General features: G+C 38.2%; 1 protein-coding gene across 6 annotated transcripts in view; it reads left to right on the top strand.

The window, feature by feature from the left end:
• Positions 1-17,294, top strand: part of LOC123619588 (tripartite motif-containing protein 44) — a 192,524-nt gene that overhangs the window by 26,399 nt on the left and 148,831 nt on the right. For all 6 annotated transcript variants that reach the window (XR_012509624.1, XR_012509623.1, XR_012509622.1 and 3 more), the window contains exon 3: positions 12,494-12,733. Coding sequence is in view for 1 of the 6 variants with exons in the window: in XM_010964671.3 (XP_010962973.1) it covers positions 12,494-12,733 (240 nt within the window). In the remaining 5 variants the exon portion in view is untranslated. The remainder of the gene's footprint in view (positions 1-12,493; positions 12,734-17,294) is intronic.

Below are 17,294 nucleotides of genomic sequence, written 5' to 3'. Positions count from 1 at the left end.
GCCTGCTGCTGCCTTGCCGGTGTTAGTTCAGTGTAGCTCTGTTGCTCATTCAAGTCAAGGCAAATATATCTTCCTTGGGGAGTGTGCAACTGTGTGTCCATATATTCCCAATAGAAACAAGAAATCAATTCATAGAAGCAATTATGTTTATTGTTATGGAGAAAACTCTCTAGTTAACAAAACTGCCTGGTGCCAACTAAAGAAATTAAAAGTCACAAAAGAAATCACGTGTGGCATTTAAGAGACACATTGGGAGATATAGCCTCACTTTAAAGTAAACACCACTGAGATTCTGGTTCCCTTTCTACTTCCCTTTCTCCCTTCCCCTGCGGCTTTACCCTTTATCTGTTTTCTTCCTAGTGGAGCCCCAGAGCTCCTAATTGAAGCACTGTAACAATTGACTCTAGGCATTTAAAAACCTGGGTGGACATGGTCTCTGAGCTGCCTGGTGGGCTAGAGCATTGTTAGAAATCAAAGGGATTGAGCTTTAAATGGCTTAATAAAATTAACACATTGTGATGTCCTTCTCCCCCTACTCCAGCTCCTCTGCACTGACAGGAGCTTGATAATATACTCTCTGCCAAAGCTTAAAGGGCTTATTATGTGGCCAATGTGAAGAAGGGAGTGGAGCTGTCAGGACTCCCCCATAGCAGCCACGCTTCACATTTCCAGTGCAGGATTGTATTTGACGTTTAATTTAGAAGCCTGGATATCTAGATATAAAACTTTACTGTAATAATAGTGATAAAAACCACCCAGACTTTAAGGGCCTCCTTCTTTCTTATCCCCCCTTTCCCCCTTTCCTCTTAGTTCAAAACTTGGGTTTGCTCGAGGAGAAATGTGGGTTTTTTCTTTTTTGATGTCTTAAGGCTAAAGCTACAGAATGCAACTCTCAGCCAATCAGGTTTATATAGATGCCTGTATGTATATATGAATGTAAAATTTGAAAACCAGGCCTCTCCCCTGATTGACTCTGCATTTAGCCAAAGGGCAGAATCCATCAGGTCTCTACAGTTGTGTAGAGAGCTTCATTCAACCCAGTGTTCCAGTTAATGACCATCCATCCCTTGGTTGAATGGCTTTTGTTTACTTATTGAGCAGGTGAAATAGACTTGATGATATTGCCTTAATTCCTAACTCAGTCTATTAGTTAGACATTATAATCCCCATTTTACAGATGAAGAAACAAATATTCAAAAGGCTTAATGACTTGTTCCAAGGCCACAGGGCTAATAATGCAATAAATTGCCTTTCTATGATTGCTATATGGAATTATTAATAGTTGTAGGAAGTTATTAACTTTTTGCTTATAGAAGATGGGTTTGGAAGAATATACCAACATAGAGTTTGTTTAGACTTCCAGGGGAAAAAGATTGAGTGTGCCATGCTTTCCTTTCCTGTTATGATGAAAGAGCGCAGACTTCAGAGCCAGATAACCTGAGTCCATATACTGGTGCTCATCACCTCTGTGACTTGATTTGTCTGAGCCTTCAGCTTCATCTGTAAAATGGGACCAGTCATATTATGTTTTTAGTAATGAGCCTTTAATGCTCTGTGTGTGTGTGTGTGTGTGTACGTGTGTACTTACGTTTGTATGTAAGGGAGGGAAAACCATGAAAGGGAGGAAATTCAGAAGAAGCATATTGCAGGGTCATACGCATGGAGCTGGTGAAGAACACGCAGTACAGTACTTAGGCTCGAGTACCAAAACGTACAGTCTCAGGAGAAGCACTCTGACAGATAGAGGAGGGCTGCAGTGTCCTGACTGACATCTGGGTTCCTGTCTAAGAGACTGTGATTCTGAGAGTCAGAGCTTCAAGCCAAGCCAGAGACTGTCTAAGGCAAATCTGAGGTCTGAACACCAAGAGGGAGAGAGCTTGAGGGTATGTTTAGTTAGAAGGGCCAAGGGTGGGGTTTGAAGTCAACATTAGAAAGCTGGGGATTCAGGGCCAAGTGGAGTTGAGAAAGGAGAGAATGCTAGCCTAGGACAAGTTGGAGGTCACATCAGAATCCTAAATAGTTTCTTCAAATCACTCAGAAGCTCTTTGTGACTTGGAATTTTGCTTCAGCAAGCTACTAGTGCAAGGTGAGTGGGGCTGGGTTAAAAGGTCTAGGTGAAGGGGCAGGTGGAGCTTAAATGGAGCATTTGGGTCTAGAGAATGGGTACAGTTGCTTAGTGGAAAGTAGTGGGAAGGGGATGCAGGAAGGGGTGTTCATAGATACAGGGCAGACCTCCCCAGCCAGATTGTGGCAGAGAGGCAGATGTGGGACGGCTTCTGACACTCAGTCACAATATGTTGACTGCCATATGTGCAAGACCCTAAGCAAAGATGTCATAATTTCTCCTCCAGATATTAAGTCAAGAGACCTATTATCTGGTGGAGAAAATAAAACAACTCCGGAGTTTAGAGCCTGGGTGGTTGTCTAAACCGTGGTATCGTTGAGGAGGAAAGGGGGAACAGGACAAGGTCTTAAGGGAAGATATTAAAGAACAGTGTGGTTAGAAGGCAGACTATGTAGTCAAACTATGTGGGTTCAAATTCTAACTCTGCCACCTACTATGTATGTGAATTTGGACAAGTTTCTTACCCTGACTGTATCTCAATTTTTCACCTATAAAATTGATATAATGATAATTGCCACCTCATGGTATCATGATGATTAACTGAAGTAACACATATAAAGTGCTTAGAATATTGCCTAATATGTAAGTGCTTCAAATATTAGCAATGACAATGATGAGGAGAAGGGAGAGGATTCAGTTTGAGGCTTGATGCTGTAAGTAATAGAAAAGTGTCCAGGTGGAGATACACATCAAAAGGAACTGTGGGACTGGAGACCTAGAGAGAAAATCCAGGCTTAGCAGCCATCTCTGTGGGGGTGGTAGTTGAATTGCAAAGATGGGATGAAGTTGCTAAGGAGGAGGGTTTAGAGAGAAGGTGATTTTGCCCCCAGAGGACATTTAACAATGTCTGGAGACTGCGGTTGTCACAATTGGGAGTGAGGGAGCAATGCTACTCTCATCTACTACATAGAGGCCAGGGCTGCTGCTACATATTTTACAATGCACAGGCCATTTCCCTCCACAACAAAGAGCTATGAACTCCAAATGTCAGTAGTGTTGAGGTTGAAAACCCTTGGGGTTTCTCAATCACAGTCACCTGGAGACTGTGTAAAATTGCAGAGATGAAGCTGATAAACAGAAAGCCAGAGAAGTCCAGGGTCACAGAAACCATGGGAGGAGAGAAGACTGGGGGCATCAGCAGTGCTAAATGATACAGACAGATCAGCACTGAGGGCAGATGGAGTTGGGGACTAGTGGACTCCTAGTGCTAGAGGAGACTGGCCAGCAGGTTTTATGTGACTTTCTAAATAAGCCTGGTTAAAGGTAGGAGAGATGATAATCTCTTGATAGGGCAGCATTGCCAAAGGTAAAGGAGGGTTCTGCATTCTTTTTTACTTCTTATTTTGACTATGTCACCTTAACAACTTCTAGCTCAGATTCCTGGTCCCCTGATATCTGATCTTGTTTTCACAACAAATGTGATTAGAAGCTAACTTGGGTTAGTGAATTAGCTCCAAGAGTGTAAAATTTGTGCAGCTGTATCATATTAGAGATCAATGGGAGACTGAGTTTGGCTTTTCATTTTTAGTAGCTCAGGAGCCTGAGGCCCTGAGAGATTCAGTGACTTGTCCAAAGTCACACAGCTGGTTGATTCTGGAAGACAGGTCTGACTAACATCCAGGGTCTCTGACTTCCCATTCCGAGTACTCTCATCTGTGCCAGGTTGCTTTCCAGTGGTCTAAATCCTCGTTCTCAGAGGCTCATTTTTCTTTTCAGAAGGAGGTTACTATATTGAGTGGTTGTCAGAGGTTGATCCAAGGTGAATCTTTGCCCCATAGCTTACCTGCTGCATAACACTGTTTACATGTTGTCACCATTGTGGGCTTCAGTTCCCCTAACACAAAATGAAAATATTGTTGCCTACCTGAGAAATAAATCAGAAACACATGGGATGCTGCACGCATATGGTAGCTCTTAATATTTTCGTTATCGTTATTCATAAAATCCTGTCTTTGTCACAGAATAAAAGGCAAGAGAATGCCCAGTGACAGAAGCTAGGCCAAAGTTAAGCATGCCTTCTGTTTCACCCAGCCTTGCTCCTAACTCCATCTCCTGCTTTATGATCAGAGCAGTATCATGAGGGTTGGTACTGCCATGGTTGTACAAGGTCCCGAGGCAGCTGTCTCTTATATTTTGATGATGTTGGTTTGTCATTGATGAACCTGGGTATTTCTCAAAAGTGAATGACTTCACACTTAAGGTCACTCACTGGACCAACTAGTTAGACATTTTTCAGCATTTTGCTCTTCTGAGGAGCTCTTCTGAGGATGACTGAGAGTCCCATAGAGGAACCCTCAGATGACAGTAGCAGCATGTGCTCTCAGTGCCTAGATATTGTGGCAGCCATTATTTTAATGGGCTTTAGTTGAAAAGGACTTGAAAAACCTTTGATTTGTTGTAGAAAAGGGGAATTAGATTAGGAAGGAAGGGTCTGGTATTAATTGGGAAGACAGAGAATAAAATGTTGACATGTTTGGGACCAAGGTTTAAGCAGAAGAATTATCCTGCCTAGCCCTTTGGATGCTCACCTCACCCCTAAACCTTCTCTTGGCTCCATTCCAGTGGCTATTTAGTTTTCTGTTTCAATTGTATTAATTTTTAAAAATAAACTTTATTTTTAGAATAGTTTCAGATTTACAGCAAAACTGAACAAGAAATAGTTCCCATATACCCTCTCCTTCCACATACTTCACCGCCAATTTACCACACCAGAATGGTACATTTTTTTACAATCAATGAACCTACATTGACTCATCATCACCCACAGTCCATAGTTTGCATTAGAGTTCACTCTTGGTGTTATACATTCTGTGGATTTGGGAAAATGTATAGTGACATGTTATCTGCTATTATCATATCATACAGAGTATTTTCACTGCCCGGAGAATCTTCCGTGTTCTACCTGTTTGTCCTTCTCTCCCCAAACCTCTGACATCCACTGATCTTCTACTGTCTCCACAACCTTTTCCAGAATGTCGTATAGTTGGAATCATAGTGTATAGCCTTTTCAGACTGAATTCTTTAAACACTTTTTTTAAACATTGAATAATAATCCATTGTCTGAATGTATCAAAGTTTATTTACCCACTCATCTACTTAAAGACATCTTGGTTGCTTCCAAGTTTTGGCAATTGTGAATAAAGCTGTAAACATCCATGTGTAGGTTTTTGTGTGGACATAAGTTTTCAGCTGCTTGGGGTAAATACCAAGGAGCATAACTGCTGGATTGCATGGTAAGAGTATATTTAGTTTTGTGAGAAATTGCCAGACTGTCTTCCATAGTGGCAGGACCATTTTGCATTCTCATCAGCAGTGAATCAGAGTTCCTCTTGCTCTACATCCTCATCAGCATTTGGAGTTTACATAGTTCAGATTTTGGCCATTCTAATAGGTGTGTAGTGGGATCTCAGTGTTGTTTTAATTTGCATTTCCCTAATGATGTATCATGTTAAGCATCTTTCCTATGACTATTTATCATCTGTATATCTTCTTTGGTGAGATACCTGTTCAGGTTATTGGCTCTTTTTTTAATCATGTTGTTTTCTTATTGTTGAGTGTTAAGAGTTCTTTGTATATGTTGGTAACAGTCCTTTATCAGGTGTGTTTTTATAAATGTTTTCTCCCAGTCTGAGTCTTGCCTTCTCATTCTCTTAACAGGGTCTTTCTCAGAGAACAAGCTTTTAATGAAGTTCAGCTTATCAATTATTTCTTTCATGGATAATGCCTTTGGAATTGTATCTAAAAACTTGTCACCACCCCCAGGGTCATCTAGATGTCCTCCTATGTGATCTAGGAATTTTATGGTTTTGCACTTTACGTTTAGGTCTATAATCCATTTTGAGTTAATTTTTGTGAAAGATGTAAGATCCATGGCTAGTGTCATTTTTTTTGCATCCGTCCAGTTGTTTCAGCACCATTTGTTGAGAAGACTGCGTTTTCTCCATTGTATTGCTTGTGCTCCTTTGTTCAGGATTAACTGACTACATTTACGTGAATCTATTTATGGGCTCTCTGTTCTGTTCCACTGATATATTTATTTGTTTTTTCACCAGTACCACACTCTCTGGATTACTGTAGCGTTATAGTAAGTCTTGAAGTTGAGTAGTGTCGGTCTTCCAATTTTGTTCTCCTCCTTCAATATTGCATTGACTATTATGGGTCTTTTGCCTCTCTCCATATAAACTTTAGAATTAGTTCGCTAATATCCACAAAATAACTTATTGGGATTTTGATGAGTATTGCATTGAATCTATAAATCAAGTTTGAAAGAACTCACATCTTGACAATATTTAGTCTTCCTATCTATGGACATGGAACAACCTTTACATTTTTTTCTCCTTTGATTTCTTTCATGATAATTTTCCTCATATAGATTTTACACATAATTTGTTAGGTTTCTACCTAAGTATTTCATTTTTGGAGTGCTAATGTAAATGATACTGTGTTTTTAAATTCAAACTTGTTTGTTGATGGTATACAGGAAATTGATTGATTTTTATATATTAGCATTGTATCTGGCAACCTTATTATAATTACTTATTAGTTCCAGGAAGTTTTTTGAGGTTCTTTTGGATTTTTTGCATAGATAATCATGTCATTTGTGAACAAAGGCAGCTTTATTTCTACCTTCTCAATCTGTAAATCTTTTATTTCTTTCTTTTTTTTCTATTGCATTAGCTAGGACTCCCAGTATGATGTTGAAAAGGAGTGGTGGGAGGAAATGTTGCCTTGTTCTTGGTCTTAGTAGGAAAAATCTGGTTTCTCATCATTAAGTATTATGTTAGCTCTAGGTTTTTTGTACATTTTTTTAAATGAAGTTGAGAAAGTTCTCCTCTATTCCTAATTTGCTGAGAATTTTTATCATAAATGGTTGTTAGATTTTGTCAGGTGGTTTATATGCATCTGTTGATATGATCATGTGATTTTTCTTCTTTAGCCTATTGATGTGATAAGATTATAGGAACTGATTTTCAAATGCTGAACCAGCCTTGCATGCCCAGAATAAATCCCACTTGATCATGGTATGTAATTCTTTTTATACATTGTTGGATTCAATTTGCTAATGTCTTATTGACACCTTAACTTTTTCTTTGAACCATATTTCTTTTAAAAAATTACTGTTCAAGAAAAAAATAAGTGTTGCACATTACTATAGAAAATTTGGCCTGGAAAGTAAAAAAAAAGAAAAGTACTCTTAATTCCAGCACTCAGAGATAACCACTCTCCAATATTTTGGTGTATTTCTTATCGTCTTTTATAATAGAAATAATAGCAGCAGCAGTAAATATCATTATTACTTCATTGAGTGGATATTTGAAGTAACTGGGGAATAACTGAGGTAGAGATCCCATGGCATTCTATTAACAAAATGAGAAAGGAGGTAAAGAGGATACAAATGACTGCTTTTGTCTAGAGGCTTCTGAAGATGAGAAAACTGGTTTAGGGAAGAGATTAAATGTTCATTTTAATAGTCTTTTCTCTACCCTTCTTGATACCCCACTGAAAAATCCAAGCAATTCAGGCTTCTCACCAGGTTATCAGGAAAATGTTTGACATCACTCAGCATGTTGGTAATAGATTGTAGTTTATAATTCTTGTCTGGTATGTTTCTAGGCAACTGGATAATTTTACAAGCCTTGGGAGTGGACAGTTATCTTATTCACAAATAGTGGCTATTCCACTCATACACAAAAAATACAGGAAATGGGAGGTCCAGCCATCCACTGAAAAAGGACTCTGTCCTCCTTGTTGACAAAGCTCTTGCCTTGCTTGCCCTCACTGCAGCCTGGCAGAGGTTTGCAAGGAGTTTTCTTGGAGTAAAATGCCAGAGTAAATTCTGCAGGCTATACAGAGGCCTTAACTTTGAGATTCCCTACCTGAAAGTCTCCATGGACACTGGCATGCTGAAAGGGTCCTGTGCTGTGGGAGTGAGGACAGATTACAATATTCAAAAAGTTTCATTTCCTGCCTTTTTACTCTTCTCTTTTAGAATAGTGGCCATTCAGAAGAGAGAAAGGGGAGTAAAAATGGACTTTTTGACCTTTGGGGGAGGGATTTAGAGTCTTCACACTCTACGTCATGCAGTCTACAATTTTGTTTAGTCACTTTTGGAATGGGCTTCTTTAAAGTTACTTGCCGGAAATTTGGCTAAAAGAACAAGTATCCCTGAAGGCTTCAATCAGTGTGGATATGGATGCTTTTCTTTTGTGTAGCTTCCTGCTCCTGACCCTGTTCCATCTTTCTCAGTTCATCTCATTAACACTTTTCTGGAACAAATTTTTCTTAAGCCATCATGCTTTCTAGCTAGTATGCTTGTTGTTTTTATAATCTGCCTGTAATAGAAAAGTGAATAAAACCTTGGTTTCCTGCAGGCCAGCTAGCTGGGAGTTAAGGGCTTCAGCCTACGTCAAACACACTGAATGGTGGTGTTTTTAAGTACAAGCTCTTAATTCCGAGTTTAATATGTTTAATTATGTATGTGTAAAGTGCCAGTCTGCATGCCTCTTGGGTCAGGCCTAGCTTAGAAATGTTAACTATAAGAACGTCTAGAAAGTACTTAACTCTTCACATGTACACCCTTTATTCCAAGATTCACTTGGAGGGGAATCACTTCCTAGTGAGGATAACAACAGAAGCAACCTGTTAACTGAAGAAAAATATCAGTTAAAAAGAAACAAATTTAAAGAACCTGAAGCAGGCAAATGTACACTGGACTGGACTGGGCCGGAGGAAAGTTGGTTTCTAAACGGGACTTTACTACTGCATCTCTCTGGGGCCTTTTTTTTTTTTTTTTTTTTTTTTTTTATCTGTAAAGTTGGACTCAGCTCTAATAAGAAAAATCAGATGTTTACTAGTTAGTTCTCACCATTCACAAATAAGTGCATATTTTTAAAAATCACAATACTGTGTTTAAGTAATTTTAGTAAAATACTATGTTTAAGTAATAGCAGCTTTTTACCCTAATGCAACTATAACAAAGATATATCAACTCGCTTGTAACCTAGGGCTTTAAAGCTTTAACAACTTAGGAGCCAATCAGTTGACCAAAGGAAGCAAACTCTTTTTTTGGTTTCATTTGTATAGAGGACCCAGGTGAGATTTTCCTGGGGAGCACTACCAGTGCCCTAGGAGGTGCATCAAGGAGGAAGGGGAGATTTTTCTTTTAACCAGAGTAGATTTACTTTTGACTCTATTTTACGTTGGGATTCTACATTAAGTCTCTGCTTAGGGAAGGGACGTTCTATGGCTTTGACAAGATTTGACAATTACTAGTAGATCTTATAAAAAAGAATTATTTTACATCACCAGTTTTATCATTCTATGATACATCCAGCCTTTTGGGAGCTGTAAGATAGAGGCTGAAGAAGTTCTAAGAAGCCTACTCAAAAGTTAAGTCAGTGGCTCCCAGCTAGCAGGTGCTGATGTGAAGAGTCTGCTGCTCTTGGAGAACTCTGAAGTTTATAGCAGAATGGAGTTTTGATGAGGAGGAGGGGAAATGAAACCTGAAAGGGAGTATGGAAAGCTGTTTCATTCCTGCTATTGTTAGGAGTTCTTCCTCCAGAGTACTCAACCTACCACTTGCCCAATCTTCCAGGGACTCTCTCCTTTGGCCTCTGAATTTAAATGAATGCCAAGACCCAGAAGTTGATTCTTACGATTTTGAACTAGGTTGGAGAATGCCTGTTTGTTGGCTAGTAGGGAGCAGGAGTGAGAAGAAGGCATATAAAGCTTTTACAGAGTAAATTATTCTACTTTCACTTCTCATTTGTGGCCTGATCTGTATAAAAATAAACTGCACAAAATAAAGGTTGAAAAACCTGTGTAAAGCAAAGGAGAGTAGAGATTTTTAAAAAACCATGATTTATTAACCTACTGCAGTGGGGTCCCCACCTTTCCTGACTGTAGTGTCAGCTTCCTAACTTCAAATCACATATGTACGTGATGTCTAGTCAAATAGGCTGAGAGTCAGTTCTTATTATGTTCTCCATTTTAGTCACCTGGAAGAGATTTTCTCAGGCATTCAGAAAAGTTCATCCCTTAGCTAAAACTTCCTAGGTTTAGTCTCCAAGAGAAGAAGAGAAGGTCCTAGTTCTTGTAAGTCCTAATTTATTTCAAAGGTAGAGATCCACTGATAAATAATCAACATAAAGCATAACAGCCTTGAAATATATACACTAAAAATAAAAAGAAATTATATAAATAAACGCAAATCACAGTTCTCAATCTGATAAAGAACTTGCAGAGTCATTAATAACATTTAACACTCCCCCTCCCCTTTTCTCTAGCACCAGGGGGAGTACCTGCAAAGAGTATATGAATTTCTGAGGACTTGTGCCACTTAGTCACTTGATGTGTGAAAATGTCATACAGGCCTTATTTTGCATTGACGTTTTTATGGCAGTGTTACAAAAGCTACTGAAAGTATCAAGCCTCTTTCAATTTTTAAGAGGCTAATAAAAATGGCCTTATCTTCCCCTCTCCTATAGTCTTTCTCAGTCTTCTTTTTTAAGTTTTCCCAGTTTGACTTAACCTTCTGACAGACTATTAAAGTGTACAGAGCCATAAACTGGGAGCAAGAAGATTGGAGAACTCTGTCTCCTACGAGTTTGCAGCTAAGGCTCTTTCCTTATCTGTAAAAGAAAGGTGTTCACTTAAAAGACAATTGCTTTCTCTTTCAGCTCTAAAATTCTCTACTGGCTTTTCTCCTTTTGTCTACTGTTCTTCCTTTTCCCTGTTCCCTACCTCAGCTACCCAACATGCATAGCTGTTTAAAAATGCTCATAAAATAAACATGATTGTGAGGAAACATCAAGAAGTGTAGTTACTGGCAAAATGGAGAGTTTAGAGGTTCTTATGTGGGTAGTTCATTACTTTACTTGCTTTATGCCCTAGCCAAATACAGCCGAGAGTCATATTTTATGTAGTCTACACAGTTATTGCAAGATAAAACAATATATTTTCACCCATCAGAGAATAAACATTTAAAGGCTTGATATTATCCAAGATTGGTGAAGGTGTCGGAAAAGGCTTACTTTCACACATTGTTGTGGGAACGTAAATGGTGCATCTTTTTTGGAGGGCCGTTTTGCAGTGTTAATCAGTACTTTTAGAATATATATAAATTGACTCAGTGACTCCAGAGGTCTCTAAAGAAATTCATATGCAAATATTAAGAGGTATGGCCATGATGTTCATTGCTGTATTGTTTATGAAAGCAAAAATTTAGAAATATCTTGTGTTTCCATTAAGAAGAGAAATATTTAACAGATGCATTTATCCTTTTATCTCTTTGTATAAAGGTACATATCTGTATATATCCATATCATACAAATGTTAAAAATAATACGAGAATGAAATTGATTTGTAGATACTAACATTTTTTTAGTAGAAAAGCAAGACACAACCATATGTTCACCATGATTTATTTACATAAAAACAACATAATTGTCTACATACATACAGGTATACCTTGTTTTATTGCACTTCACAGATACTGTGTTTTTTACAAATTGAAGGTTTGTGGCAACTCTGTTAAGCAGTGCTATTTTTCCAACACTTCGGTTCTCTGTGTCACATTTTGTAATTCTCACAATATTTTTCAAATTTTTTCATTATTATTATATTTGTTATCATGCTCACTTTGGCAGCACATATATTATGTTGATCTGTGATCAGTGATCTTGATGTTTCCATTACAGAAAGATTATGACTTGCTTAAGGCTCAGGTGATGGTTAGCATTTTTTAGCAATGAAGTATTTTTAATTAAGGTATGTACATTGTTTTTTTAGACATAATGCTGTTGCATATTTCATAGACTGCAGTACAGTGTACACATAACCTTTGTATGCACTGGGAAACCAAAAAACTCGTATGACTCTCTTTATTATGATACTTTATTATGGTGATCTAGAACAGAACCCACGGTGTCTCCAAGGTATGCCTACATATGTATATAATTAAAATAGAACAATGACTGGAAGGACATGTATCAAACTATTAATAGTAATTACCTTCTGAGGAGAAAAATGGTATTGGGATGGAGAAAGAAAAGGAATTTCATTTTTTATGACAGATACTCAGCTATTAAATTTTTAAAAAGTAATCATGTATTACTGGTATAAAAATAAACAAAAGAAAAAGAAAAAAGGAAGGATAAGGATTTACTAAAGAGTGAAAAAGGCAAAAAGATTAGCAAGAAATATATAAAAAAAATTAGGAACAATATTCAGAGGATATTTCCAGAACTTCAAGATCAGATAGGACCCATGGTTGTTTGTATTTTGGTCAGGGCTGCCTAGCACTTATAGTAACAGCTCTACCTTTCCATTTCTTTTTGTGTTCAACTTATTCTTGTCTGTGTTCTCCAGGTAACCCGGGACCAGATGAAGGTGTTTATACAGCAGGAGTTTAAGAAAGTTCAAAAAGTGATTGCTGATGAGGAGCAGAAAGCCCTTCATCTAGTGGATATCCAGGAAGCAATGGCCACGGCTCATGTGACTGAGATACTGGCAGACATCCAATCCCATATGGATAGGTTGATGACTCAGATGGCCCAAGCCAAGGAACAACTTGATACCTCCAATGAATCAGCTGAGCCAAAGGCAGAGGTAAAAGAAAATGCCTATAATGATTAGTAGCAGGAGAAACAGGAAGACACTGATTGCCATGTTTGTCAACTCTGGAAATTCCCTATTTTGGTTTCTAAACATGAACGGATTGAAAGCTTAGATAGGGCATACGTGTTTAGACCAGTGTGTAAACCAGTATGGAAGTATTAGCTGCTAGGGCCTGTGCTCAGCAACTAGGCCTGGCAAAATATGTACACCATGGCAAATACTGTTTACAGTTACTGGGGGAAGCCAGAAATCGGAGCCAGAGAAGAAGACAATTGACAGATCCCAAATTGTGAAATGAACCTATAGATAAAGTCATCAAAGGGATGAGAACTGGGCTGCATGAGAATGTCAGGAAGTGGAGCATAAAGCAGACCAAAATAAAAGATTTTTGACTGATTCTGTGAATAGTGAAACAGTGCCTCAGGCTGGTTTTTATATGGAGCTAACTGTAAATTGGAGGCATAATTGTTGGATTAAGAGGAGCATGTGGGCTAGGGCATTGTAAGGATCAAAAAAGTGTGAATGAAAGACAAGATAAATATTGAATCACTGTACATATTTTAGTCACTACACTCATTGTTATTTTGTAACAGGAATGAAAGGGTCTTAGACATTTTGCTGAACAACATACTCAAACATTCAGAATCTATTTCTAAGAAAAAAAATTAAGGTGGCCATTTAAAAATACATATAATATTTTTATATTTCAGCCACTGAGGAGAGGCTACTGTTCATCAGGTTTCCTACCATTATGTTGAAAATTCTGGTCAAGATTATGCCAGATAGGTTTAGGGTAGGCCCTTCTAGAAGAAAACCTAGGAGAGTCCTGTGAACTTTCCAGGACAGCTGCTGACTCAGTGAGTTCAGCCTTAACTAACAGTTTTGCCTTGGCCATGAGAGCCTAGCCACAGACTGAACCAGCCAGCAGAAGGGTCAAGCTATGGTCCAGGAGGCAGGCAGTGTCTGTGCCGTCCTGACAGGAAATGTAAGAGACCACTGGACAGTCATCTTCACTCATCTGGGGTTCTGGATTAATTTTTATCAGCGTGTGAAAAGAATGGAACAGCTCTTGTTCTTTTCATTTCATCCTGCCCAGGATTAAGAAAGTGTGTGCCTAAATATGTTTCTAGATAGGTAAGAGAGCACTTTATATTTATCATTTCATTTAATCCTTATTTCAGCATTCTTTGTCTCCATCTTACAGATGGGCTGTTGAGATGCCTAGGACGGCAAACACTGACCTGTGTCATCTAGTTAGCAGAAAAGAGAACCAGGATTCAGTCCATCCTTTTCTCATGCCTGTGCTTTTGCCCTACTGTATGCTGAATGCCAAACCTTCTGTTTGTATCTGTGAGAGGAATGAGGAGAATCGGTGTCCTAGACACCTTTGCATTCCTGAGACCTTTCACAGTGCGCAGGTGGTCACCTTGTGCCTTAATTAACAAAAAGTTCAACCAGAGTTAACTCAGAGGATCATTGCCGTATCTCTGTCCCCAGATCCCTTCACATTGCAACTCCCACATGTATTCTGTGGATTGATTAGGTTGTTCTTTCAAAAACAAAAATTTAATTTTAAGAGAGATCTCCCTCTCTTTTATTTTCATTTCAGATAATGAATTTAGTCCCTACCCAACATTAACTGCCCTTTAAGTACTTCAGCAGCTCAAGTGCACTATGCTTGTTAACTCTGATGGAATTACTCTTAGGAATGCAAAGATGACAAGGCCTGAGGACTAGGCAATGGACAAAATAAGCTATGAAAAATGAGAAGTAGCTTTCAGCTGGCTAGAGCTTTTACACAGAGTAGTTACTGTCTCATGGCCTCTCTCTTGTTCCAGCTAATCTGGTAATTTATTGATTAGAGCAGATTTCTAGTACCTGTCTTTCACTCAACAGAGGAATTCTTTTCTTCTTTTTACAAGGTATAGATTTTTTTAAATCACCTGCATTTTTAATTTGACCAAAAGATCCCCCCAATGTTTTATTATGAAAATTTTCAAATACATAGCAGAGTTGAAAGGATTTTACAAATTATACACATATACCTCCACCAAAATTCTGCCATTAACATTTTACTGTACTCTATTCATTTTATATACATAGCTGTTTTTCTAACCTTCTGCTCCTCAATGCATCTTATCTTTGATGTATTTAAAAACGAATTGCACCTTCTGGTTCTGAACAAGATCCACTAATCGCAGCAAAAATTCCTGGACAAAATACTAAGTCACCTACCAGAAGACTCTTAAAAGCAGAGAAAAGATGGCAGACTGACCATGTCCAAGGACCTTGGGCTATGAGGAACCACACAGCAATGAGTTCCCTGGAAGGATAGGGCAGTTTCTTGCTTCCTTTACATCCTGGCCTGGTGCCCTACAAGCTGGGAACAGTAATGAGCACCGACAAATTTAACCATACCTGCCTATCTGGTGGCCAACACCATGAATAAAGCTGCTCCCATTCCCAGCCCCAATTGATACCGCAGTAGTGAGCCAGTGGGGTGAAAATTTATTTTATAGCCTTGCCTGTAGTAAGAGCTGTCATTCTTCTTCCATGGAACCTTTAGGTAAAAGTCTAACTTCTGCCTCTTCCCCTGCCCCCCTCAATAGTGAGTGGTGCCCACCTCCCCTGGAGCCTAAAGGTGGAACTCTGCTTTTACCCCTCCCTTGCAGTAATAGGTAGAGAATAGTATCCCTCCTCTGTGGGGACTGTAGGTGGAGCTTTAACACCTCCTTCCCACCTCTGCAGTAACTAGGCAGGGCCCCACCCCAGCTGAGTCAGTGGGTGGAATCTTACCTTCCCCTCTTGCTTTGTAGTGATGAGGTGGTACCCCTCTTCCTCCTGAGCTAGCACCATGGAGACTATAGAATGGAATACTTTCATCTGAGGGGGCGACCAGAAAGAATAACACTGCAGAAGTTTTATAAACTAAATTGACATTTGAACCGCAAGACACAAAAGTGATCTAGGACTGGACCCAAACAGGTTGACTACCTGCTAGAATAGATTTAATGAGAATCAGATCTTATGATGTCCAGGATATAGGCCAAAGCTACTCTTTATACCAAGAACCAGTGAAATCTCAACTCTAATGAGAAAGAAAATCAGTAGGTGCCAACACCAGGATGACACAGATTTTGGAATTATCAGACAAGGATTTTAAAGCCACTAATAAAAATGTTTCATTGAGCAATAACAAACACTCTGGAAACAAATAAGAAATAAAAAAATCTCAGCAAAGAAGTAGAAAATATAAAGAAGGACCAAATGAAATGTTAGAACTGAAAAATGCAATTGACTGACATGAAAAATTCACTAGACTCACTCAGTGGCAAATTGAAAATAGCAGAGGACAGAATCAGTGAATACTGATCCAGTCTGAACAACCAAGAAAAAAGAATTGAAAAATAATTCAACTGTTGGAAATGACAAAGGAAAGAATTAGTGAATTTTGAAGACAGATCAATACATATCTGATCTGAACAACCTAGAAAAAAGATGGAGAAGTAATTGAATTGAGTCTCAGGGACAATAAAGAAAGATCTAACATACATGTCGCCTGTGTCCAGTAAGGGGAGGAAAAGGAATGTAAGGCTAAAAAAATTCAGGAAGTAATGACTCAAAACTTCTGATATTTGGTTGAAAGACATGAACCTACAGATTTAAGGAGCTGAATGAACCCAAGTGAGAATAAACCTAGAGAGCCATACTGAGACTTTAAAATCAAACCTCTAAAAACTAAGGACAAAGAAAAAGTCTTGAAGTCAGAGTTGCCAGAGAGAAATGACACATTGGATATGGGGAACAATAATTTGAATGACTGTGGTACATGTAAGAGGTCTCTTCTATAGCTATTGAAAAGATTGTGTAGATTTCTACACTATGCTGTTATGTGGTTGATTACTTCAGTTGATTTTATATGATTGAATCAGTGTTGTTTTCCTGCGATGAACTCCCAGGTGGTCATTATTATTATCTGGATTCTATTCATTAATATTTCAGTAAAGATTTTCACGGCTGTGTTCAATGAGGGATATTTATTTGTAAATTTATATTTTTATGTAATTGTTAGGCTTTGGTATTAGAATTATGCTGGCCTCAGAAAACTAGCTGAGAAATATTTCCTCCTCATCTATTTTTTGGAGGAGTTTATGTAAGATTGGTGTATTTCTTCCTTAAATATTTTGTAGAATTTACCAGCAAAACCACCTGTTCTGGAGTTCCTTAATGAGAAGGTTTTTGATAACCAATTCAATTTAACATAGAGCTATTCAGATTTTTTCGTCTTATTTTGAGAATGTTAAAATTTTATATTAGTTTTAATTTTAAAGGAGTTTGTCATTTTCATGTAAGTTGTTTTAGTTTTTAAGTATAAAGTTACTCACAATATTTTCTTATTTTCCTAGGTGTCTGTAGCCTCTAGAGTGATAACCCATTTTTCATTTCTGATATTGATAATTGGTGAATTTCCCCTTTTCCTTGATCAGTCTAACTAGTATTTTATTAATTTTGTTTGTCTTTTTAAAGAACTAACTTTTGTATTTGCAAATTT

Source organism: Camelus bactrianus, chromosome 10 (assembly GCF_048773025.1).
Source record: "Camelus bactrianus isolate YW-2024 breed Bactrian camel chromosome 10, ASM4877302v1, whole genome shotgun sequence".
In the NCBI taxonomy this organism is placed as follows: Eukaryota; Metazoa; Chordata; class Mammalia; order Artiodactyla; family Camelidae; genus Camelus; species Camelus bactrianus.
Note: the sequence above shows the minus strand (reverse complement) of the source record. Positions and strands in the feature narration are given on the sequence as shown.